General features: G+C 39.8%; 3 protein-coding genes and 1 non-coding gene across 5 annotated transcripts; 1 reads left to right on the top strand and 3 right to left on the bottom strand.

Annotated features, from left to right (window-relative positions):
- Window positions 1-2,960: 2,960 nt before the first annotated feature.
- LOC135585491 (uncharacterized) lies at window positions 2,961-13,913 on the top strand. 2 transcript variants are annotated; one of them, XM_065193400.1, is made up of 11 exons: window positions 2,961-3,118; window positions 3,366-3,545; window positions 3,680-3,738; window positions 6,550-6,615; window positions 6,741-6,848; window positions 8,018-8,084; window positions 10,476-10,560; window positions 11,352-11,512; window positions 12,653-12,754; window positions 13,011-13,233; window positions 13,570-13,913. In XM_065193400.1, the coding sequence occupies exons 1-11, from the start codon at window positions 3,080-3,082 to the stop codon at window positions 13,701-13,703; spliced, it is 1,224 nt and encodes a 407-aa protein (XP_065049472.1). In that variant the 5' UTR covers window positions 2,961-3,079; the 3' UTR covers window positions 13,704-13,913. The 2 variants fall into 2 exon arrangements, with proteins under 2 accessions (XP_065049472.1, XP_065049471.1); XM_065193399.1 differs by having other exon boundaries at window positions 13,567-13,913.
- Window positions 13,914-14,359: 446 nt separating this feature from the next.
- On the bottom strand, window positions 14,360-18,196 carry LOC135679532 (uncharacterized). The gene is made up of 5 exons (XM_065193398.1): window positions 17,977-18,196; window positions 17,224-17,355; window positions 15,314-15,553; window positions 14,733-14,792; window positions 14,360-14,636 (listed from the first exon to the last, which is right to left on the bottom strand). Exons 1-5 carry the CDS (start codon window positions 18,094-18,096, stop codon window positions 14,532-14,534), a joined length of 657 nt encoding a protein of 218 aa, XP_065049470.1. The 5' UTR covers window positions 18,097-18,196; the 3' UTR covers window positions 14,360-14,531.
- A 123-nt stretch (window positions 18,197-18,319) lies between these two features.
- On the bottom strand, window positions 18,320-18,392 carry TRNAE-CUC (transfer RNA glutamic acid (anticodon CUC)). Its single transcript has one exon. It is a non-coding gene; the product is annotated as a tRNA-Glu (tRNA).
- A 1,168-nt stretch (window positions 18,393-19,560) lies between these two features.
- LOC135680055 (uncharacterized) lies at window positions 19,561-20,718 on the bottom strand. Its single transcript, XM_065194045.1, has one exon. It carries the CDS (start codon window positions 20,223-20,225, stop codon window positions 19,692-19,694), a length of 534 nt encoding a protein of 177 aa, XP_065050117.1. The 5' UTR covers window positions 20,226-20,718; the 3' UTR covers window positions 19,561-19,691.
- Between the last annotated feature and the right edge of the window lie 2,006 nt (window positions 20,719-22,724).

Below are 22,724 nucleotides of genomic sequence, written 5' to 3'. Positions count from 1 at the left end.
TTTAGTCTCCAAGAAAGCGAATTCGTGTATATTATTATTATTAGGAAGAGGATGAATAGAAATGAACAAACTATTTTGGACCAGAGAACATGTCCTCCTCATTCCAAAGGGAAATGATATGGTCTACATGTCACCTCCACACACCGTTTTGGTGGAGGAGAAGACTACAGTCATAATTTTACCTCAACGTGACCACAAGATCGAATTATCAACCTGTCATAACTTTATCCGATGTGACCAAAAGGGATCCCAAAAACAACAAGAGTTGCTTGCAGTCCGTCGGCGCCTGCGCCTGCTCTGTTAGGATGGCCAAACACAAAGCAAGCGTTGCGGTGATGTGCGCATCTCTTTGGTTCATTGACAAACACTAATTATGGTGGGAATAAATGCATTGTTTATGCCCGCCCCAACACCTTCTTTTTCTTCGAACTGCATGTGGAATGCGTCTTTCCGATACATCCCGATTCATTCCTAACATGCTCTTCCCCTCCGGCACTCGATGCAAGTGCACTCAAAAGAAGGAAGGATACCACATGCGCACGAGATGGCTGCAGAGGACCACGACAAGGCTTCTCTTTGATATATGTCTTGTGCCTAAGGCGATGTACCATTAGGACCCGTAATGGTAGCAACATTTGGCGTCCCCACAGCTGACGCCACCTGCCTCATGCATGCACTCGTCGACGTACCACTCACCGGAGTCGCTACCCCCCATCTCCGTCCAGCCGAGCGAGTCCTCGACCACCGAGGTGGACGATGTCGAGCAGTCATGGCCATCGAGGTCCGAGAGGATGTCATCCAAGCCACAGTCTTCGCAGTCCTCGCCGCGGTGGACCGCCTCCGGCGCCATACCGGCCGCGCCGATGTCGTCTTCCAGCGACCGGATTACTGATTCGAGCCGATCGCCGTCGGCCTCCTCGGACGCGGACTCGTCCAACAACTTCATGAGAATGGCGTCGTCGATCGCAGGACCGTACGTGTCGTCAAGGTTCTCATCTTCGAAGGACTTCTCCCAGCCATCCGCGGCCATCTTTGAGCAAAAGCCAAAGGAAGAAGAAGAAGAAGAGATTGTGCTCGGTGATCGCTGAGAAGAGACTCTCCTTGGATTATATACAAGCGGGTTATGAATTGGTTTCGATGCCACACTGGACCAACTGCTCGCATGTGAGTGACGGATAGAGAGACAGAGAGAGAGATATACATATCTTCAATAGCTCGGACCACGGGCAGAGCCTCATCGATCAAATCGACCAGCTAACCTACAAAGGGAGGTTTGGAACCAATGCGGAGAGCGGGGACAGAAACAAGGAGGTGGCGTCATCAAGACGGCGAGGCTCGATCTAATCCAATTTGCAGGAAGGGAAACAGACAACAGAGATTTAACGGGAAGGTACAACAACTCAGTGACAAACCACAAGCTCTTAGCGAGGAAAACTTTGTCTTGCTGAAGCTTTGATTGAAGATTCACCAGAATAAAGGAGAAAAAAAGATACCATTAATTCCGAGACTACTATTTACCAAAGGTGGGATGATCCAACCACTGAGACGATAAAGAAAGTTTCCCTTTGGTTGGATGGATGTGTTCTAGTTGCCTGTCTCCGACCAAAGACATTTGGTCGAGCACATGGTGATGTTTGGTGGGTGGGTAGATCCGTGTTCCCTTCCAGTGTCCTTGACACCGGCTGGCCCTAAGCATGATGAACTCACCACCCACATGCAGCTCACCCCCACTGTCATCCCTGTGCAGTAATTTACTGCAAAGGCCTAAAGAACTCAACCAATATAAGAAGCTTATTGTGATTAATTGACACCCTAAGTTATGCTTAGCTTCAGGCATATACTCTGACACACACCCAAACTAGAGCGTAATATATTGATCTTTTGGCTGCAGCTCTGTTTCACAGTCCAAGTAGAACAACAGTTCATCGTCCAAGCCTTGGTTGGACTATCGAGCCTTGGTTGACCTCCGTATTGGAGTCCGCCAATCTTGACGAGGAGACTTCCGCCCTCCTTGGCTGGTAAGTCGAGAACCAATCGCGCAGTACGCTATCTCGACTCTTACCACTTCGCCATCTCCCAAGGGAAGCGCGCCGTCGAGCTGCTCCCGGGCAAGGAAGGCGTCATCTCCCGGATGGCGGAACCCACCCCTGAGACTACAGCGTGCACCACAACACGAGGAGCGACGACCGGAGCTCGCTCTGCGGGCCGGTGGTGGAGGAAGCGCAGGAGTGGGAGGTCTCAGGGACGTCGGTCGCGGTGAAGTCCAGCTGGGCTGCGTCTCTTCTAAGTCTGGTCGTGGCCGTCGCCATGGTTGCGGCGCCTTCAAGTGCGGAGGTTGTTCGTCGGAATGTGGTCTTGAGCTGCGTAAGCAGCAGCGTGTTAGAGGTAATTGCTTACACGCAGTCTCGAATAGCTTCCAAAGAATCAGATTTCATGATGTTTCTTTATCATCCAGCTCGATCACGTGAGATTTGTTAGATCGACTGCAACCGCTGGCGCATGTGCTCGCACGGTTCCATTATCTAATCGTCCGCATCAACATGTATAATAAACATGTGACATGTCACAAATTCAAATGCCGTCCGAAGTGTGCGCAACTAATAAATTCGATTCGGATTGGATCCCACATGACACGGACCCAACTGCTGGCAAATCATAATTCAATCCACGACATTATTGCCACCAACTCATGTCTGTTGGTGACGACTATTCTCTCATTATTCTACATCATAATTTATTATTCTCTTTCCATATTATTATTCTTTTCTAATCCTATCATAATTTGTTTGTTTGGTTTGTCTGTTTAACCGATAATTCGATCTCGGTTGTCTTTTTTCTGTTCTGGTGGGTCCATCCAAGAAACTTGACAGCTGGCTGGCATGCACTCCTACTGCGATCGCAGGTGAATAAAGTGCCGGTATTTCTTTAATATCTCTGCGCAATTTGGCCAACAGATGATCGATAAATAATATTCGACCACAAAGTCTCTCCCCTCGCATTCTGGACTCTCCCTCGGTGAGGCGAGCGACTCGATCCCCTCCGCTCTCGCTCGGGGGAGGGTTGTACCGAAAGCGAAAGGATGGAAGACCGGCCCTCGCTCACTCGATGGTCATTCGAGGTGAGGAAGCCCGTTCCCCATCTTGACCCTCCCACCCCTGCTGCGATCTTGACTCGGTTTTGACTTGTTGTTTTGTTTCCAAGCTTTGGTCCCGATCGCCTTCTCTTGATCCGAGGGTTTTTGTTGATCGTTTATTTAGCTCTTGTTTGGTATTTTGACCTCCCCTATGTTTCTTGGATACCGTAAACCCTCTCGATTTCCGTGACGGCTTCTTGATTCTTTCTTGGAACAATCTTGATTGTTCTAGGATTTCAAGCTGTTCTACGATGTGCGGCTCGGGAGAAAGAGGCTGTCGAAGGGGGAGGCCGAGGAGGAAGCGAGTTCTGGATCGAGATATGGTGGGATTCGCGCGAACGGCACGGTCACCGCCAACGGGAGCGTCAAGCCCTCGTCCGACTTGGCTGTTTATGAGCAGTTCGAGCGGCAGGTCGGTGGGTCTCACCCCGCGCTTCTCGTCTTGTGTGCGTTTTGATTTGTTGTCGTTCTCTGATGCGTTTAGTGGACCGGCGGTCTCCGCATTTGATCTTACCTACTCTTTCCTTCTTCTGTTGATGTCTGAAGGAGCGGAAGATTGAGCCACGGGCAGGAGCTATTTCAGACAGGGGTCAAGAAACAACACCGTAAGGAACACACCGATCACTAAGCACTAGGTTCACTAGCTTATTTCGAGTTTTTCTTTATTTTGATTTTGGATATTGCATCCGTGTAGAATCAAAAAGTGGCGCAATGCGTTAGTTTAAGCAGCTTCTTTGAATAGATCTTCACGTGTTTTTTCCGATCTTGAGGTCACTATTATGACCATCTTCACTTTCTAGAAGGGTTGGTCAGTGTAAAATTCTGGCATGTTCTAGAACTTTGTGTTATATGATTCATCGTGTAATCTCTAATGGCTAATTACATGTTATAGTTAGAACTCTTTAGTATCCCGGTACATAGACTTAAAAAAATTATATTAAAATTGATAAGGTATATTGACCACGTCACGATCAATGCCACGCCACGCTACAGCCAAGTCAGCAAGAGGAGCACCCCCACGCGCCGAGCCAAAATCTGTACCAAGGCGTGCTCGGTACGTCTCATCCCAGAAAGATCGGGACGACGTCGCATGGCGTCGTTCCGCGCGTCTCGGGACGGCGGCCGCACAAAGGTACCATCTCACCTCTCGAAGATCGATCGCCACGCTAAACCCATGTACGATCGGCCCTCGTACAGTAGTATAAAAGCCCCTGACCGGCATCCGACCCAGGGGGAGGCAAAAACAAATCAACCCACCACTGACTTGCTCGTCGGAGGGGTCAAAGTCGGCAATCACCCGACGAGGGCCATCCTTGCAGGAAAGCGACCACCCTCGAGCCACGAGCATCCCGACCTGGGAGTCGTCAACCAGCATCCCTCTGGCGAGCCGCCAACCGACGTCCGGGCCGAGAGACGTCGATCAACATTCCGACGCCAACACCCTGATTCCGAGGGCTTGACCGACCTTGGCGACCAGCTCAGCCGACCGAAGACTCCCGACATCGACCCGTGGATCAGGCCGCGCTGACTCATCAACCACGGCGCATCAGTTCACTAACAGAAATCTCTATAGTTATGAAAGTGAAACATTTAACTCTATTTACCCTAACATCATTAGTTTTACCAAAAACCGACAAAAGCAATAGGCAAAATGATAATTTTAACTTGTAAAAATGACACAAAACCGATAGGTAAAAAGATAATTTTAACGTCCCAATTACGTTTTCGATGGTGGTGGATAGCGGCGATGGTGGTGGATAGCAGCGATGTTGGCGGTTGTGCGTGGTTGTGGTCGACGAGAACGACGAAGTGGTCAACAAGAATGTTAAGGACTTCTGTGGCTTATTGCGGGGGGAGGAAGAGGATGAGGAGGGAGAGCAACAATGAGAGATGAGGCAAAGGGAGAGGACGACGTAGATGTCGACACTCTGCATCTGCGTCGGCGTCGCTCAGCAAATGCGTCAGCGTTGCTTGGCAATTGTGTCGATGTAGACACATATATAGAACAGCAAAAGGGCCGTTCGACATTTACATCGGCGTTGGTGCAGATACATATGCAGAGAGCCACTCGACATCTGCATCGGTGCTGACACAATCGCTCTGTATTTGCGTTGACACCGATAATGTTCTGCATCGCTCATTCCTTCTTTCCCACTTGCACATGCCGAGCAGCGAAAGGGAGAAGAAGGATGAGGGATCGAGGAAGGAGGGCATCGTTGTCGACGTCGACGTAGATGCAAAGCGACGCCGACGCAGATGTAGAGCAGCACCGCTCTACGTCTACGTTAGCACCAACGCAGTCGCCGAGTGGCACCGACGTAGATGTAGAGCGTCGGCATCTCCGTTGTCCTCTTCCTCCTCTCCTTTTGCCTTATCTTTCATCGTCGCTCTCCTTCCTTATTCTCCTCCCCCCGCAAGAAGCCGCAGAAGTCCCTAACATTCTCACCGACCACAACCACCTGCGGCCTCTAGTGGCGTCGCCGTCCACCACCACTGAAACATAATTGGGACATTGAAATTACTTTTTTGCCCATCATTTTCGTGTTATTTCTGCACGTGTTGTATATTCTGTCGGTAAAATCGATGGCTGGAGTTAAATGTTTCACTTTTATAATTATAGGAATTCCAATGTAAATTTTTTAAGTCTAGGGACCGGGATGCTAAAGTGGTCTATCTATAGGGGGTAATCTATAATTTGCTGAATCTCTGACTAAGGTAATACTAGGAATTGCTTAATGAATGACTTAAAAGTAACAAAACTGATCTTCACTTATTATTGTTAATGTTCTTTATGACTTGCAAATAACCATTTAGCAATTTTGGATGGCGACAATTATAATAGTTTTATATTTTTTTCTCTGAAATACATAATTTCTTCTAGATGACTAAATAGTTACATATTCAGTTGCAGATTAGATCTTCCTAATCTGATTTCATTTTGCAAGGCAGGAAAAAAAAATCACCACCTTTTGATAGCCACTTCATTTTTTGAGTTCTAAGAGGTAACATACTAGTAAGGGTGAGCGTTCTTGATTAAACTAGAAGACCATATTTGTAACAGACATCAATTAGCGGGTTCAAGTTGAATGTATAATTATTCTCGATTTAAACTGCATACCTGATGTGGAATTAATCTAGAGAACTCATATATTGGAGCACTATCATCTTAAATCGAGGAGACTTATTCTTAGGAAACTCGTTTCTTGCTAACCTATTAGGTATTACCTTCTATGGGATGTTTAAATTAATATAATTTTATGAAGATCAAAATGTTTATGTTCCGTACTTCTTTTCATATTTGTAGTGCTTGTAGCTTGAAACCTAGTAACTGGGTGTCTATTCATGCCCATACATAAAAGATGATATGCTAAACGCTGTAACTGGACCTTCGATATTCTTGATTTTTATTTTTGCAGCCAGAGGTCCTTGCTTCCACCTTTTGAATCTGCAGAAATGCGCACCCTAGCAGAGACACTATGCAGGTAAATCTAGATTCTGCATAGCAACTTGTAAAGCACCGTAGAGCTGACACCTTTGTAGGCCTATTATTAAATTTCGAAGGAATACTTCAGTTGATACTTGTATAATCAGATGTTGTTGTCTACAGAGACATTGTTCGTGGGAGTCCAGATGTGAAATGGGAAAGTATCAAAGGATTAGAGAATGCAAAACGACTTCTGAAAGAAGCAGTTGTCATGCCCATAAAATATCCTAAGTAGGTTCAAGTTTGGTATTAGTTTTGCAAAGGGCATTAAATTTACTATTCAATTTGTAAAAGAAAGCCATAATATTGTCAAATTATAATATAGCATTTAAAGTAGATCTTGGTGCTAAGCTGAATCGGAACAACATTTCATTGCTTTTATATTTTAGAGATTATTTTATCTTGCTTCTAGTTCCGTAAGATCATGATCACCTTTTCCCATTTTCTATGAGGTTTTATGTGCATTCACAGTCATTTCTGTAAATAGTGTTTCGTTCTATAACTGAAGTAGTTTTTCATATTTTTCTAGTGACAATATTATTAGATCTTCAACATTATGGTTTATGTTGTTTAGTTTGCACAATTTCATGAAGTTAAGAAAATAAGAATTGTGTAAATAGGAGCAACTCCAGTTGATTAGGGAAAACAACAGCACAATGTCAATTATATGAGGCATAAGAATATTTGATGGACCAAGGATAAACTTGTCCATGTAGAAAATGGAATCACAGTTCAACTTTAGAGAGACGTGTAATTGTAGCGTTGCTATATACTAGTAGATTAAAGCTGAAGGTATTAGGTGCAGTGAGAAAAAGTGGAACTGTTGAAGTAAAAGATGAAAGAATAATGAAAGACAAATGAGCTTAATTTGGTACCATATGAGATGATCCTAATATGAAAATCTTCACTCTGTTGAAGCAGGTGTACAACAATGTGTTGTCCATCCAATTCCAAGTGCACAGGGAAGCATACCCTGTTCAAACACATGCAGTTCTACAGAATACTTGCATAAAATTACTCAGACAAGGTTACCCAAATCTGCTAGGATCATATAGAGCTAACCATGTTAAGACATCCTTAATAACTAGACACTTTCTCATCTTACTAACTTTTATGTTGAACTACTTCCAAGTTCAGTTCAGCTACAAGTTAATCTACTTTGACATGCCATGCCGAATTGGTTGGTTAATGCATTGTCTGTCAAAAATTTTAATCTTTGTTGACCAAGAAGTGGTTGTGTTGAACTTCACAACACAGAATGTATCGTGACAAAAAGGTATTGTCATCCTGTATTACAAAATGCTAATCCTCCATTGATATCCACAAAAGTTCAGGTCATAGCTGAAATTTAACGATTACAGTTTACATTTTACAAAACAATGATACTCTGCTACTTTCAGGTACTTTACTGGTCTTCTGTCACCTTGGAAAGGTATTTTGCTTTTTGGCCCTCCAGGAACAGGAAAGGTTCGTCAAGCCATATATACAGTTGTATTCTCCTCTTTATACTATTGAGTATTGACAATAATTCAAGTGGATACAGGAACATTTTATTTAGAGGTTGTTGCTTTTCTGTTATGTGTACAGTTTTCCAGCACCTAAGTTATGAATTTTATATCATTTGATTGCTTTTGCTAAAAAGTTTGGAATGGAAGTAATTGGTTTTTCCAGATATTATTCTCTATGGAATATTTGGCAGAAATTTGTTTTTCCTTATATTCACTTAGTAATAAATCTGTTGGCTTTTATTTTGATCACCATCTTCCTTAAGATAATTTCTGCAGTACATATTGATATAGGGCAAACAAAAGGATACAAAAATTCAAGGGATTGGGAATAGACTTGGTGAAAAAGAAAAAAAGAAAAAACAACTGTCAGGGAAGGATTTGATTGAACACACTCAATTCACTGAAAAACCAATTCAAGAGAATGAAATTACAAGTAGTGAAATTTAAATGCATGCCAGTCTTGTGGAGAAAGGCATTGATGTCACTTTCTTGTCTAGCTTTACTTGATCATGAGAGTGTAGCACTAATTTTCAATGCTGGGAAGCTTCAATAATATCAAGCTCTCAACAATTTGGTATTTGATAGATCATGAATAGTTAAATGTTTAAGACAGCAGGGATTTTAGGATTATGTAATGCTGGAGTTAAAAGTGAAAATATACAGGGAGAGGGGTTAGGAATATAAGAAATAAATGAATTTCTTAGATTCATTATAAGTCCTTCTAATTCACTTCAGGGGATGATTATAGCCTCACAACATCCACACATCAAAAAGTAAAATGCTATCGGTCATTAGTTCCTCAATTATCATCTCTTCCTTCTTTCTATAGACTCCCAAGGATAAGATGCAGAAGAAAATATAAATATAAGAACGTCATAAAATTAAGAAAATTACATCAAGGCAAAATTAGTCATTTATAATTTCCTTTACAGAGTTAATTTTCAGGTTTATATTGGCAAGATAATCTTCTTTGTTGATAAGATATTTGATTGATAGACTTTTCTCATTTGTAGATTTTCAAGAGTCAGATTCTTTAATTAAGATCTGTAATCTTCAATCAAACTCAATGTTTGCTTTCTTTAAATTTTGTTCTTTATTTGCTTTTCTTCTCCATTTCCTTGAGCAATCTAGAAAAATAGAATGGAAACATAGGAGATGTTGCCATATGGCAACTTGTATTTTCTTGTAATACCCCCTATCAAGTGCTAAAATGATTCCATTGAAAAAGAAAAAACAGCTAGAATAAAATTAAAAATGCTTAATTGAAACCAAATCCAAGTCCATTATTCATTCAAAAGAATCCATATATATTTCATTCTTTCTAACATCCTTTTACATTGTGATTTTAGAGAAATTTTTTTCCCCAGATTCCATTTCAATTTTCATTACCCTTGTCAAATGTACAACTACTACAATAGAACCCTGGTAATATGTGAATCCCACTTTAAGATAGAATTTCCATGATGAGTCTCCTGCACCTTCAACGCATGTATCGTTACACAGCACGTGAGTGCCCCATTTTTCCAGTTTTCAACTGCACCGTCTCTAGCCCTTTTGTCCATTTTTTTGACAGCAAATGCCTGCTTCACCATGTTAGTTCTGGTATAGTATGCTTAATATTATCATGACAATCTCTCTTTTGCCATCATTTATCTTTCCTTTTTTTGTATTTATTAGTGTGCTACTTGCTTCCCTATGTTGCAAAATATGTGGCACAAGCATAATTCTGTATACAAAGATCAACTATTCAAAATTCACCACAGTTTATCAACTGATTATTCATTCAGTAAACAACCATAAATTTTCCATGACTACCTTTCATTCTGAACTTGAAAGTTGTTCATTTCTTGTCATTTATTTTACCTGGAAATTTGATTAACATTTCTTTTATCGTATTGCAAACCCATATTAACTTTATATGAGATAGAAAGGATCAGAATTTCTTTGTTTGCAGTGAATTTTTTCATGTTTCTAATTGCACAATGTTTGTTATATAGAAGTTCATTTATCAGCCTCATAGTATTTTGTTTTCAATTTACCATTTAAGATGAGCATCATAAGTTGACCCTCATGTGTGATTTTTTTTTTTTTACTCCTTGTATATTTATTACGTCTAAAACCATGCAAACTTCAAAGTCCTGATCTCTTGACTATGCTTACATTTTCCTGGCACTTTGATCCTGTTGTTAGCATCTACTGCATATGGTCTTAACGTGATACGGATATATGAAGTATGATAATGTTTTCAGCCTTCTTATTATACTTAAGATTACCTGTAGGATATTGTCCATTCAAATTTATGCTATATTCATTTAAATGTAACCAAATTTTTAACTCCTTTTTTTTCCAGACGATGCTTGCTAAAGCTGTTGCTACTGAGTGCAAAACTACTTTTTTCAATATTTCAGCATCATCAATTGTCAGCAAATGGCGTGGTATGTTCATGCGGAAAGACATGTACCGTTTCCCTCTATAATTTCCATGATCGCTCTAGTTCTGTTTTCTGTTCAGCGCTTGTTTTCTGGGACATTACTTGATTTTCTCAGTTGAATGAGTAAAGTCATTGAGATTGCTCGTCACGTTTTGTCTTTTTAATTCATTTTGTTCTGATGACTGCCATTTTAATGCTGGATTTCACATACCTTTGTGTTTTGTTAGTGAAAGAATTGTGTGCTATTTGAACATCATCTCAATTTTGGTTTGTATTCTTGTGAACCTTGTGTTCCTTCTGACTGCAAAACCAAGGTTTGAAATCTCAATGCGGCACAGATACTAGTCAGCATATGGGTTGGTAGTTGTACTACGGGTTGGTAATGGTACCATACATTATATTGAATGTCTATACGGGTTGGTAGTTGTACTACTAGAAGCAGAGAGCAAAAGAGATTCACATTGGAATATCAGTCATTAGACTTGTAAGTAAAAACCGGTCTGTATCAACTACTGTGATTTAAATTTCAATCATTTTGTTCAACTAATTTATTACGAAATTGACATTGTTTTGTTGATTGCTTCATTTGATGTTTTGCTCTTAACTTTGGCCTTTGAGTTATTTCATTTTTCATAATTGAAATATTTTCTGTTAATTGCCACTTTTGAACCTTGTGAAGTACAAATTAGAATACACATTGGGCAATGATGTAAAAATAAATTTTACTTTTCTTGTGGTCATTCAATTTAGTGTTGTAAAAGTGCTACAGTGTTACATGTCTGCCTAAGAATGCAGGTGATTCAGAGAAACTCGTGAGAGTCTTGTTTGAGCTTGCAAGGCACCATGCACCATCTACCATTTTTCTGGATGAGCTTGATGCAATTATTAGTCAACGTGGTGAGGCACGAAGCGAGCATGAAGCAAGTAGACGTTTGAAGACCGAATTACTTATACAGGTACAGATTTGGTTTCTGTAAGTATCTATAAACCATATATTTTGAGGCTATTTCCATGTCAACATTTTTGAGCTGTGGTTGCTGATTGAATATAGTTTGTGAGCAGAGTTTCTTTTACTTGTCATGATAAAATTTGCCTTTTAAGTCTTTAGGACATATAAGTGAACTTTAATAAGAAAGCTGAGAATAAGCTAAGACTGGATTCACTATTTTTCTACTAGGAATTCAATTTCATTATTATTTTGCTGCTGAGTCCAGAATGGTGTGGTCTTTTGAACATCCCTTAGGTTTAATCATTATTATCAGATTTTTTTTTGCATTGAATATTTAGAACATGATCACGGGGTTTTAAGTTCACCATCCTTATAGAACTTTGCTATTAATGTTCTAACCAGGAAAATCTCTGTTGAGGCATCAAATCTAGAAGGAAGGTCACCATCTTCTTTGCAAGACGTTGCTGCAATTTTGTATATATCATTTATTGTGAAATTGTTTCATGTCTACTGTTCTAGATAAAGGCATGCATGAAACTATCGCCAGCAAACTCTTATGCAATTGCTGAATTGGCACTGGGACAAGAATCTGGTCCTGTGCTACTTTAAAACAATGGAGACAGCAAGGAACGAAGAGGGTGAGAAAAGGAAAATGTGTAAGGGGATGTAAACAAGCAAATTAAGGAGAATAAAGACAATGAGGGGTGCAAAAAAAGAAATACTAAAGGAATATAGAGTTATTGGAAATAATATATTAACACCTTCCATTAGTGAATTAGATATGAATTACTGATGGCAAGTTTGAAGTGTCATCTGTTTAAGATATCCCAGGTAACTTGAGAACATTGTTTTCTAAACGTCTGAACTATGAAATTGAACATGGTTAATGCTATAAGAAATCATTATGGAACTTTTAATATCAAATTTTCAAATGGGGATCTTTTGGAATCTTCTGTGCTGTCATTCATAAAACATCATTAATTTATTATGCTGGAAGCGGGATCATATGGTATAAAGAAATAAATTTTATTAAAAAAAGGGAATGCTTGTCACAGTTAAAAGGAAGTTACATTTTGTAGCTTTGCTGAGAAAGTTTTATTGATGGAGTGCATAACGTGATCACAATTCTTTTGTGACTTCATTGCAGATGGATGGTTTGACAAAGACAGATGATCTCGTATTTGTTCTAGCAGCAACAAATTTACCTTGGGAACTGGATGCAGCTATGCTGCGGCGTCTCGAGAAGAGAGTATCCTTTCAGTATATCTAAAGAAACATGCATGCATGTATTGATATGATCCGTTATGATAGCCAAGATTGCTAGATTTTAGCCATAAGAATCTCATCTAGTTTCGGATACACTGGATTGTAACCAAGCAATGGAATAATAACCAAAAATGTACAGACATTTAATTCTTTTGATAACAAAAGAATACAGCGGCTGGTGTTAATCATTTTTTTTAAACAGAATTTCTGCAGACAGGTTTCCATGACTGATTGATCAGATTCTGGTACCTCTTCCAGAACCAGAAGCAAGGTGTGCCATGTTTGAGGAGCTGTTGCCATCAGCGCCTGGTGAAGCAGGCATTCCATATGATTTCCTGGTTGAGAGAACAGAAGGTTATTCAGGCTCAGATATCCGTTTGGTATGCAAAGAGGCAGCAATGCAGCCGTTGAGGCGTTTAATGATGATCCTCGAAGGCAGACAAGATAATGTGCCCGAGGAAGGTTAGTATTCTTAGCTGTTCTGTTTGTCATTTGCATGCCCATTTAACCATGTCTTGGAGCTTAGACGCCACACTGTCAACTTGTGCTTGAGTTGAAATCCAACTTAAGCATAATGTCGATTACCAAACTCCCAAGGTAAGATGACAATATAAAACCTACTCTTTTGGTGAGCATCTTCGTGCCATTTTTCATCTTATCGTAAGAAAAACATACCATAAAGAATGTGTTCGGCTTGCTACAAGGTATTTTAATTTGCGGGATTTCCATTGTGGTTGTTACTATGAATCTATAGTGTAATATAGTTTTGCTGATTTTGATGATTGTTGTTGGTAGCAGAGTTGCCGGAGGTTGGTCCGGTGACACCTGGAGACATCGAGCTGGCTTTAAAAAACACAAGACCGTCCGCCCATCTCCATGCCCACCGTTATGAAAAGTTCAATCAGGATTATGGCAGCCAAATTCTTCATTAAGTTTTTTTTTTAATTCTGTTTATTGACATCCAAACGTATTCTTTACTCAAATTCAGTTTCCCTGTATGGCCACGTAAAACCAGCGTGCAATTGCAGAAAACACGGCTGGCTAATCTGTACGTGTCAGTGTACTGTATCTAAATTACGCGACGATGATCATCGGCTGTCGTCCATTATCTTAGGAAGTTTGTTTCGAACTTGCGTTTGTGATCTGTACGTGTCATATGTCAATTTTTTTATTAACATTAATTGGTATAAATAATTTTTATTATTTTTATTATGTTAATAATTTTCATATGAAGTTATAAATAATTTTCATCGGTAGAACTATGGTTCATATTATTAATCCAATCCATACTGCATCGACCAATCAATCTTCAATGATTGAAACCACCAATGAATATAATTTATTTATTATAAAAAAAATTATTATTATTTTTATTTTAAAACATAAAGTTTTATAAAGTTTTAAAACATAATTTATATAATTTATATAAAACATTTCGCATTAAATTATAATTTATATAATTTATATAATTTTCATATGAAGTTTTATATAATTTATTTTAAAACATAAAGTTTTTTTCTGAAAAGCATCAAAATTAGTATCTATATTACGGTTTGGTTAGTGGCACTTTCCAGTTGGACTCCAAAAATTCGCATCAAACGTTGCTACATGGATATGCATTCGAAGGACCAAATAACACAAATCGTTCCAGCAATTAACGGAAATCACACAATACCCCAAAATCGTGCCTAACGGAGCATGAAACAAAGACGACCAGAAAATTTGGCACCCCCAAATGGGAGCTGAAAATGATCGAAAGATCAAAGACTTCGACTCAATGGATCAACAGTTTTACCAGATCTTGCATCAGTCCACGCCTTTGCAATTGTTCTTTTCATGTCATCATCGCCGTCTTCGTACATATTCTGCAACAACATGTGTACCACGTTAATCTCTCATCCTCAGCACCCAAAGAGCACAAAACAAATATAAATCCATTTCGGGGAAGAAAGACCTCACACCTTCATCAGATCCATGATCCCTGCCATGGGGTCTCTGTCTTTGTCGAGACTTGGCTTCAGCTGCAAAAACAAAAAAAGATGGCTTGGTAGCACTTGGCGAAATGGCGGCAAGGTTCAACTAACAGGTTTGCAATTTATATGTCTCTTGTTTTCCTTTGATCTTTTACCTAATTATCCTATCATTTCAATTTCTCCATTACATATAAAAGCCCCCCAAAACCCTAATCCATCAAACCCCAAACTACCAAGTACCTGATATAAATTGGAGCGACCCAACAACGGAAACTAATGGAACAACCACATGATCAAATATAAAGATAGTCAAGAAAGGCACATCAATGTCCTCTCTCTCTCTCCTAAAGAGAGGTAGGTATACTCTTGAAATTGCATTGCTTTTGCTTTCATTATTTCAATTTGGTTTTATCCCTTCTTTTCGTTACTTCACCAACCCTAATCCTAATCCTTCGAGTCCTGGCATCCTTTTGGCTTTCCAACATCAAAATAGTTCAAAACCGAGGCCCATTTGGAGTTAAACAAGTAAAGCTGATAGTAAATGTAAAAACAAACATAACTGATATTACCTTGTCTTCCTTGAAGTAAAGATCCAGCCAGTTTCCTTTTGAAGCTTTGAAGAGTGTAATAATGACTTTAGTGGGCTTAATTGCCACTTTACATTTCTCAGGGACTATTTCCTTGTTTAACTTTGATACGGCACATCGATAATTCTTTCCCTGAATATCATGAAATTTGATGTCCACGGACATTGGCTTGAAAAAGGTCTCCATCTTCTCCTCATCCACACCTTCGAGGAACACATAGATCTGAAAGAAAGACATCCACACCATACTCTCAAGTATACATGATATGGAACCAAAGCAGCATTCTAAAGAAGGAAAAGTAATGACAAATGAAGTCAGACATGGCTTCTTGACTAAAACACATGATGACACAAATAGAAGTCAAAGTCACTGATCATTCCAATTATTTGGTGGCTGAAGCAAAATCAATAAGAACGCATGAGAAAATAATAAACAAGATGCAGTGAGAATGTTCACAAAGTGTTTGAGGCTGACATTTTGTAAAGCATAGATAAGTGTCTCGACGAATAGAGGAAAATACAAAAATCTAAAAATTCGTAAGAGGGTGAATTCTAATGATATGTCTATTTTGATGCATCTCTGAAGGTCTTATTAGGTCAAATACTTCACAGGCATAGATCTGTATGCTGCTAAAGAAGGCTACTAACATTTAAATCTTACTGTAATTCAAGAATAATAATATTAGCTAGAGTCCATCATTTTAGTGCAGTATAGTTCAGATCCAAATCAATTTAATTAGTTAAATTTTCTGCCTTAGATAAAGAATAAGACTTGCTATATAGTAGTGGTCATTTGGTATTCTACTGCTGTGTTTATTTCTAATCGTCATGATAATATACTTGACATAAATCAGGTTTAACACACAAAAATGATGGTAGGTCACTTGAAAAAAAGAAAAGATCATATCCATAGGCCATCATTCGTTATTAACCAACTAGGATTTAAGTCCAGAAAGAAAATATGTCGGCCAAGCGCAAAATAGGGTTGCAATTTACGGTCGTTAGCTTTTTCATTCTCTTCCTCTTCTATTTCTCAAGTCTAAACCCTCTATCTTTCCCTGTTGCTGAATCAGTAAAGAATGTATTCAATCTTTCCATTGAAATAACAGAACTGTTGCAGTTTTTCATCAGGAAAAAGGCTGTATGGGTTCTAGCAACTCTTTTGGAATCGTCTTATTCACCATGGGTTCTGCAAGCATAAGAGGATATATACATAGGATTGTGTTTGTCGATCAAGATCGTTTTGGATGTACTGAATATGTAATGCAAGACTTCAGATATGAACAGGTTATATTCTATTAGTTAAGATCACAATATCATTATTCAGTCATTAGCAGGAGGTATGTACATAGTATTTGTTGTTTATTATGTTTTATAAGAAGTCAGAGACAATTTTTAGGAAATTGTTTTATTTTAACAGTAGACAATCCTGTAACACATGTAGTTCCGGATAAGGCTACACAAGGAAAATAGGGTTTGCTTTTGGGCTAAGCACCAGTGAACTGGTTCAAGGATCAAGTTGGCACATGGTTGAGGAAGACAAAGCTCTAGTTGATCATTAAGGAACTTCCTCATAAAAAGACAAAATCTATTCCTCTCTTTACATTTGATCGTAGGAAATAGCTACACTTTAAAAAAGATGGTCGTGCAGTTGTTCGTATAGATCTTAAATAGTATTAAACTAGAATTTATCACGGATGAGCGCCTGATAATTGACATGGTCCATGGGGCAACTAGGCTTTAATACATGCCTTAGGTTAGGTTCGAAATGTAAAGATTCGATGCCTTATTTTTCAGGGACTCTTCATATAGTTTAGTATTGTCCAAGACATTATATCTTTGTCTACTCGATTTCAACAAGGAAGCCCTAGAAGACAGAACAAAACACCATACCTTGATCTTGTCGTTGTCCTGATCCCAGCTGAATGATCCAAGCGTGACATAACTCCTAGAGGCAGTCACTGCCACCGACGGCTTTTCAGCAGAAACCCCAGCCTGTGCTACCGCCGCAGTTGCCACAGACAACTGCATACCAATCAATTATTAAACAAAAAAGTTGGACAAAAATCAATCAGTAATAAATCAAATGGATTAGGAAATAAACCTTGCACAAGGGTCACCAATGTGATCAACTCATCTTATTATTAGCCAGAAAAGATCGATGGGAAACAACAAAACAGCACCGTAAGAAATGTCGGAAAGAAATGAATGGGGGGTCAGAAAATAAAGAATGTAAAACGACAAAATCGGCGTGCTACGAATTGTTCCGCGGAACGCCAGGAACAACAACGATCGACAGGCAAATAGATCTAAACCGTAACGCTAACAGGTTATTCAACGACGAAAGGAAGGGGGAAAGTGGGGAAAGAAAAGCAAAGGTAAAGATTATTCGGCAAGAACGCCAATAACAACGTGAATAGACGCTCCGCGGGACGCTAGGAATAACAACGATCGACAGGGGAATAGACTGAAACCCTAAGGGGGTTATCCAATGACGAAAGAACGGGGAAAGAAAAGCAAAGGTAAGAATTATTCAGCAAGAACGCCAAGAACAACGAGAATCAACGAAAAAACAGGTAAATAGATCGAAACCCTAACGCTAGGGCGCCATCCGATGACGAAGGGACGAAAGCCGAATCAGATTACCTTGGCTTCGATGTTACGGATCTCGGAGGCGAGGAGGGAGGCGACGCGAGGCCTCTTGGCAACGCTCTCCAGGTGCTGCAGCTCCTCCAAATCCAGCCGGAGTTGCTCCTCATCCGCCATTTCCACCGCCTCTCTCTCTCTCTCTCTCTCTCTTCCTGAACGACAAAGCAATAAGTCGCGCAGAGGACGCAACCACGAAAGGTCGGCGAGCGAGGGTTTTGGCTGTGACTGCGGCAAAGACCAGAAGGTTCCAGAACCACCCAAAATCACACAGATACATATACGTATACGTATACGTATAAAGTGGTCATGTTTAATTAGCCAAAAAAAGAATAAAACATACTTCCGTTGCCGGGACTCGAACCCGGGTCTCTCGGGTGAGAGCCGAGTATCCTAACCAACTAGACTACAACGGAGTGATGATTGAACTCATATATATATATATATAAATAAATACAATGAAGTCAAATGCATTATTAATATTGCCAATTATAATGAATAGGTTAGTATGTAAATATACGCATGAAATCCACTAGTGTTCCTTTGACATAATGTGCACCGAAAGGAAAGGATAACACAATGACCGATTCACACATACTTGTTTTAGAGGCAAACATCACATCGATGCCAAGCAATAGTCTAACAACAGTGATGACCGAGTCAATCCATGAAGCATCGCTGAATCTTTCTGTCAGAAAAAGGTCCCTCCATTGCTGAAAGATGGAACTGTTTTGGTTGGAAAGGTGGCCTCGTAATTCGTCAATTAACAGGTCTTTACAGCATAACCTTTTGCCTTCCTCCACCTTCCCATCTATGAAGATAATGAAATGATTCGTAGCCTAAAGTTAGGATTCATGGGAAGACCGACTTCTGAAAGATGGATGAACGTCCGCTTTTGGTGGTTTCCATGATAGAAGAAGAAGAGAGAGAACGATTCCCACGTCGGGGAGGGGAAAGCTCACCTCTTCCTCATGATCGGAAATCTTCTGTAGAAGACGCAGGAATTTGCTTTGATCCATTGAACGACCGGTTCTTTCTTCTTATTTTTCTCTTTAATTTTCGTGTTTGCGTGATGTGGGCCGGGCCGAGGACGAGAGCTCGTTCGACGGCGGGCGCAGTGGCTTTATCATTCGTGTTCGGAGAGAGTCTACGCCGCCGAGGGGGGTCATTTCATGGCAAGGAAGGGGGCTCAACTCCCCTGCGCCCTCCGTTCATGGCGGTGCACCTTTCTTATCATCTCCCACAGCGTCAGTTCCCCTCTATTCACTCGCCTCATCTTCCCTACGCAGACGTTAATGGTCACCAGAAAGCTACTTTCCTGGGAGGTCGAAGCCCAGACGACGGATCAAATCAAAACGAACTCCTACGTTCTTCACAATGCTTTGTATGGATCGACGAGTGATGGTCTTCCCTGTATCCTTTGCACTGGGACACCTTTTGCCATCCCCGCTTTCACCGATGCTCTGTGATCGTGAAGCCACTGAGGGAGCAATGATTGATCCATTCGTTTGGTCATTTACTACTGTAGGCGACTTCTCTCTCATCACTCCTTTCGACGCCAAAAATCCAATACCGGATTGAAACTTGAGAGAGGAGAAATCCAATAAAGATATGCTATATGTATCTTTACAGAAATCACGTCACCGTCTCGTGAAGACGGTTGCTGAGGAAATGGCTTCAACAGGGAAATCTACAAAGGACAAATGACAGAGGAATCAGAAGTTCACACAGAGGTCGTCGGAGATCTCGGAGATGCTCTCCAAACGCGGCCGCCACACCGCGATCCTCCCTCGCCGCCTACACGTCTGCGTCGACGCCTTCTTCGATAGGGTGTCCGATGAGTACGGCTCACTGTGAAGCAGCCGCGTCTTTTCGGTGGCCTGACCTTCGCTGTCCGCTTCTTTCTTCCAACTCCTCCTCGTCGTTCCCTTCATCCCCGATCGGGCCTTGCCCGGCGCCGGGGGCGCCACCGGGATCAGAAAGTATATCTTCCCTTTCCGCAATTCAGCGCTGGGTGGCAGTATCACGGCCTCCGGCACGACGACTCCGTTCGTCGACGACGGTGAGAGTGGCCTTCGCAGGACATGCTTAGGGTAGGCTCTCATGATGTCCCCGGCGGTGACGGTGCCGCTGATCTCCTCGACATGCCCGCTCGCGTGCACGATGCGGATCAAGTCGAGCGCCCCGCATGGCAGGATGCAGGAGATGCAGGAGATGCAACACCTGATGGGAGCCTTCATGACGCTCATCTCTCTCTCTCTCTTCCTTACAGCTTTCTTCTACCTCCAAATCTATCGATGGGCTTTATAAAAAGGAGGCGACGAGGAGACGAAAGGATGAGGGAAGGGTATAAGTAAAGCACGGAAGAAGGGGAGAAGGGAGATGAATCACGCACGCACGCACGCCCTCCATATCTACCGCTTGCTACTTTTGCAGGTATTAGAAATGGAGGGGTGAGACATGATGGCATGATGATACCTTTCCTCGATGGCTTTTGGTGAGGAATGGAGTGAGTGTGACTGCCAGATGACCGGGATAAAAGTTGCTCCTTCCCATGGCTGGAACCCATGGCTTCAATTATTGCATCCAGCCTTTCAGCTTTCTTCAGTTCAGTTGTGCCTCCATCACACTCCGCACCTCAATCCCCTCAAGCTAGCATATATTCTTTAGAGAATGTGACAGTCCGAAGATTGGTGGTATATTATCATAACAGATGTCAATTGAAGCATGAGAATCGAAGCTGTAAACTCCTTCACCAACGGCAATCATGCCACCAAGAAGAAGAAGAAGAAGAAGAAGAAGAAGAAGAAGAAGAAGAAGAAGAAGAAGAAGAAACACTAAGATACGTATGAGATACAACATTTATTTGTTTTTATATATTGCTGGAAAAATAAATATGGTGAAAAATAAATATTGATTGGTTGGTAAATTATTATCTAAATTATATTTATTTATTTAATATAATAATTTTTTCATTTAAAAAAAAATGTATTTGATAGGAAAAGATGCATCAATTAGAAAATCTCTATAATACAAAATATATTCATGCCAAAGATTGAAATCTAACAAAATTAACATTTGTATCCTTATTCGCTTATATCGAATTGAAATATTAACTTATTATCATTTTACTTGAGAAAAAGAGTCTAGAAAAATATCTTTAATTCAAATAGTAATACACATAGTATAAGGAAAAACACGATAAAAAGGTGTCAATAAAGATTGTATTAAATCTTTGAATAACATTTATGAGATACATCTTGAACCCTATAAATAGGTAAAATTGGTGGTGAGAAAGTTACAAGGAGTGAGAATTTAGTTCTACATGAAGAAAATGTCTTATGTAAGAAAGCTATAGAACCTTCTTTGGTACCATTTAATGGCACGTTTCCCCTCATCGCTCGCCAATAAACAAAGCGTAGGACATCTTTCCGAGAGCGGACAAGTTAGAGGTAGGGATTACGAGACAAACGCTAGTGGGCAATGGACGAACTATTATTGTACTGCAATTTGTATGTCTCCATTGATTTATGCTTCTAACCCACCGAGAGAATTGTTGTGTGTTTAACAGCTCTTCTTTCCGGGGAATGATGGCATATATATGTATAAGGTACGAACTATTATTCCTTCTTTCATGGTTGAATTTTTTGCTTGAGGGGATATGTTCCGGATGATTTTTTTGTTGACTTTTCTTGGTGATGATGTTTTGGGCTCATAGATTAACTAATTTAAAACCTTTTTCTTTTTCTAATGGAGGGGGTTTGACAATATAGTATATATTTCTTCATATATTAAAGCTTTCGTTAGCATTAGTTCATTGATTATTTGACTTATATTTTAAGGGATCATATTGAAATTAGCAATTTTATAAGGATATGATGGAGAGGGAACAAAAAAAAAGGAACCAAAGGAATATTTAGAGATTATTTATCGATTTTTTTTTTAAACTCAATGTGAGATTTAATGACAAAGAAAATAAAATTATTCGAGATCAATTATAAGACTCTTGAGTTATCCTAACTATTTTATTAAAACTTTTGTTAGCACTAATTTATCATTTATTTGACTTATAATTTCTTAAATTTATGTTTTAAAAGATGATATTGAAATTAGTAATCCTATGTATGACGGTGAGGAAAGAAAAATTGAAACCAAAAGAATATTCAAAGATTAATAATTAAAATTTTATTAGAAAGTTGATGTAATATTTAACATCGTATGTCGATTCTCTTCTACATATACATACATACATACATATACAAAGAAAATCAAATTCTTCTTGAGATCAATTAAAAGATCCTGGAATTATCTTTACGACTCCTCTTATATATCATCTCATCTTTTCTAGAAACGTTATGAGAAATTCATGAGCACTCTAAGTACTCTTTATATATTATCATTTTTAATTAAAATCACTACATATATGATATATTTATAGAAGAATCAAAGTATTATTTCCTGGTGTTTTCTTCCTTCATGAATATATATATGATGAATTTTTTATTTGATTATGTTGAACCGTAGTGGAATTAACTTTAGTGTTATTAAGTGATTCGATTAAGCCAATAATAGCTTAATTATCCATCCATTAAGACTATATCTATTGGCAAACCGTAATGGATGTCAGAAAGAACAAAATATCTACTATTCAATGCTATATTATATACAACCATGTAAGATGGAGAATTACCAAAGAAATTTTGGTTGAAAGATTGTGAGTTAAGCCTCTTTGTCTTCATGATATGATA

This window comes from Musa acuminata, chromosome BXJ1-7, assembly GCF_036884655.1.
Source record: "Musa acuminata AAA Group cultivar baxijiao chromosome BXJ1-7, Cavendish_Baxijiao_AAA, whole genome shotgun sequence".
NCBI classification, from domain to species: domain Eukaryota; kingdom Viridiplantae; phylum Streptophyta; class Magnoliopsida; order Zingiberales; family Musaceae; genus Musa; species Musa acuminata.
This window is presented reverse-complemented; position numbering and strand designations above follow the sequence as displayed.

Excerpts from the sequence above, each read along its gene's own strand:
- LOC135585491 (XM_065193399.1), top strand. The coding sequence starts at position 3,080 with ATGGAAGACCGGCCCTCGCTCACTCGATGGTCATTCGAG. Across the intron at positions 6,849-8,017 it reads ATGCCCATAAAATATCCTAA|GTACTTTACTGGTCTTCTGT; the intron begins GTAGGTTCAAGT and ends TGCTACTTTCAG. Across the intron at positions 13,234-13,566 it reads AGATAATGTGCCCGAGGAAG|CAGAGTTGCCGGAGGTTGGT; the intron begins GTTAGTATTCTT and ends TGTTGTTGGTAG.
- LOC135679532 (XM_065193398.1), bottom strand. The coding sequence starts at position 18,096 with ATGGCGGATGAGGAGCAACTCCGGCTGGATTTGGAGGAGCTGCAGCAC. Across the intron at positions 15,554-17,223 it reads AGGACAACGACAAGATCAAG|ATCTATGTGTTCCTCGAAGG; the intron begins GTATGGTGTTTT and ends TCTTTCTTTCAG. Across the intron at positions 14,793-15,313 it reads TTTACTTCAAGGAAGACAAG|CTGAAGCCAAGTCTCGACAA; the intron begins GTAATATCAGTT and ends TTGTTTTTGCAG.
- LOC135680055 (XM_065194045.1), bottom strand. The coding sequence starts at position 20,225 with ATGAGCGTCATGAAGGCTCCCATCAGGTGTTGCATCTCCTGCATCTCC.